General features: G+C 29.0%; 1 protein-coding gene across 1 annotated transcript; it reads left to right on the top strand.

Annotated features, from left to right (window-relative positions):
• Window positions 1-203: 203 nt before the first annotated feature.
• LOC109806864 (uncharacterized) lies at window positions 204-2267 on the top strand. The gene is made up of 2 exons (XM_020370431.3): window positions 204-1224; window positions 1351-2267. The coding sequence occupies exon 2, from the start codon at window positions 1351-1353 to the stop codon at window positions 1870-1872; it is 522 nt and encodes a 173-aa protein (XP_020226020.1). The 5' UTR covers window positions 204-1224; the 3' UTR covers window positions 1873-2267.
• Window positions 2268-2613: the final 346 nt, after the last annotated feature.

Here is a 2613-nt window from a genome sequence, read left to right as displayed (position 1 = left end):
TGTATATAATTATTAGAGGTATAAAGTATCTCGATCCTTTTAGTATCTTATAATGCGAGAACACTATTATATTTAATATTTTTAATAATATTTATCTATTTATATTTATTGAAATGTTACCTGTAGATTTAATAAATAGATTATTGCAACATTATTTTTTTAGACACTGTTATTATAGATTATGTAATATTTTTTTTATCTCAATATTGTTCTTCTAAATTTCTAAGTCTTATCCAAAATTATCCTAAAAAAATTATTTCTGAAAATTAAGTCAAATATTGAGTAAAAAGATAATATATAAAGAATTATTCCTTTGATTTCTGATTTTTTTTTCAAAATTAAAGTTTTACGTTGAATAAAATAATGACATATAAAGAATATATATAACTATAAAATAAAATTTAAGATAAATCAATTTTGATATGTGATCTAGATTTAGTTATGATTAATTTAAGATATTTTTTTTTACAAAAAAACTAAGATATCTTTAACCTTAAAGGACTTGTAAATAGGTGTCATAAAATATAAGTAATAATACAATATATATTAATATTAATTATCATTTTATAAAAGTTTATAAAAATTTAGTGATATTATTAAACATTTTTAAACAAATATAGAAACACGGAGTGTCTCGATCCCAGTAGAACTATATATAATGAGTATATGACAATCATTTTTCTTACGAATTAGTGTGTTTTATACAAGTTTAAATTTTTATTATTAATAATAATAAATTATTAAAATAAATGTTAAGAAAAATATTATTGTAGCTTTCATTATGGCTGGTAATGTTTAAACTTTAATTTGATCTCATCCAACACAAAATCATCATACCATGACAAATAAACAAGGATTCTCTAAAAAAAAAAAAAAAAAAAAAAATAGTCCACTAGTTATCTTAGGAATACATCTTTTTGGACTCAGAAAGTTGAAAGAAAAAAAAAGAAAGAAAGAAAAAAGAGGGGAAAAAATTAATTATACGATAAAATAAAAATATAACAAAAGAAGTGTGATAGTAAATAACAATTGGTTACTTTTTTGTTTTTATATAAAAATAAACAATGCTTTAAAAATATAACATAAAATAAATTGATTCCCATAATTAGATGATAAGAGTTAATCTCTTACCTTCTCTCTCTTTATTGATATATACCTGGTTACATTCTGTGGATTTTCACTCCACTTTCATGTTGTGTGTGTCTCTCTTTCATCTGCTTTAAGGTTCAGAAATCAGCATATTTTTTCAACTTTTGTTTTCAATACGGTGGTTAATATATTCACCCCTTTTGAAATTCCAAACTTGATTTTTCTCACAATTTTTTTTTTATATATATATTTTTTCTGCAGATGGATCCTTCTGAAAAAGGGGTTTCAGATGAAGTGATGAATGATGATGTTGATGCCAACAACCCTCAATCGCTGCCTCATTCTGGCACCAAAATAATGTGTTGTTACTGCAAGCGCGAAATCAAGCGTCTGAAAAGAAGTGATGAGAATGCACCAGCCAATAGTGGTGTGAAGGAAGGGCAGAAGGAAAATGAAGAGAGAGGAGAGAAAGTGGGTGAAGGTGATGCTTCCATAGAAATTGATCAACTGGTTGATGAAGCTGTTGCTGAGGTGCTTGAAGGAGGTGCTGAAGATTGTGTTGAAGTTGGTGAAAAGGAAGAGCAAGAAAAAGAAGATGCTGCCATGGATGGTAACAATGAAGGTTCTGGTGGTGTAGAAGAAATAATGGAGGCAAAGGAATCTAATGAAGTTGTTGAAGGTGGAGGGGAGAGTGGTGGTGGTGACTCTGAAGAACACAATTCAATTGCCCCTCCAAAAAGTCTAAACTTTGATCTTAATGAAATGCCTCCTGAGGATGATTGAAGCATGAAAGTGGTAGATTAATTAAGTGGTTGTGTTTTTTTAGCAAAGTCATGTATAAGAATCAATATATGAAATTTTCTGATAAAGGGTGTATTTCATTTTCTGAGACAATGTAATAGTTTTCTTTTATCCATGTTTAATTTCTCTATGAATTTGCATCCTCTAGTTTTTCTTAGGATCTGTAAAAAGAGTGGTGGTCCAGGGATCATCAGAGTCAAATTTTGTTGCTCCTCCCTAAATTTTTAACTTTGACCTCAAATGTTTTCTAAGGAGTATCAAAACACAGAGAAGAATGATGTTTACAGCACCGACTCACCAACTTGTCCTGATGCAAATTAAACATAATCAGGCACCACAACACATAACATCTCAGTTTTAACACATGGTTTGTAAACTGCCTTTAGATTATTAAAATGAAAAAAATTTAGTAAAGTGGGATGTATATGGTTAGATAAATAGACAAAACGTAATTTATGATTAAATTTCTTTTTGTAGGAGAAATGTGTTTGGATGCAAGTAAAGTCCCACATCGTTCAAACAAAAAGATAAATATGGGTTTATATACAAACAGTTGTCTTTCTTGGTAGGGAGACCTTTTGGATGATGTTCAAAAGCAAATCCGTGAGAGCTTGGGTCCAAAGCGAACAATATCTATTGGGATCCATCTGGAAGAGAGGCTTTCTAATAACATGCAGGTTAGGAGGCGTGTCCCACCATCATTACACTACTAAAAAAGTGTCA

The sequence above is a fragment of the Cajanus cajan genome, chromosome 2 (genome assembly GCF_000230855.2).
Source record: "Cajanus cajan strain Asha chromosome 2, NIPB_CcT2T_4, whole genome shotgun sequence".
NCBI classification, from domain to species: Eukaryota; Viridiplantae; Streptophyta; class Magnoliopsida; order Fabales; family Fabaceae; genus Cajanus; species Cajanus cajan.
This window is presented reverse-complemented; position numbering and strand designations above follow the sequence as displayed.

What these genes read in the sequence shown, in the direction of transcription:
- LOC109806864 (XM_020370431.3), top strand. Translation starts at nt 1,351, where the DNA reads ATGGATCCTTCTGAAAAAGGGGTTTCAGATGAAGTGATGAATGATGAT.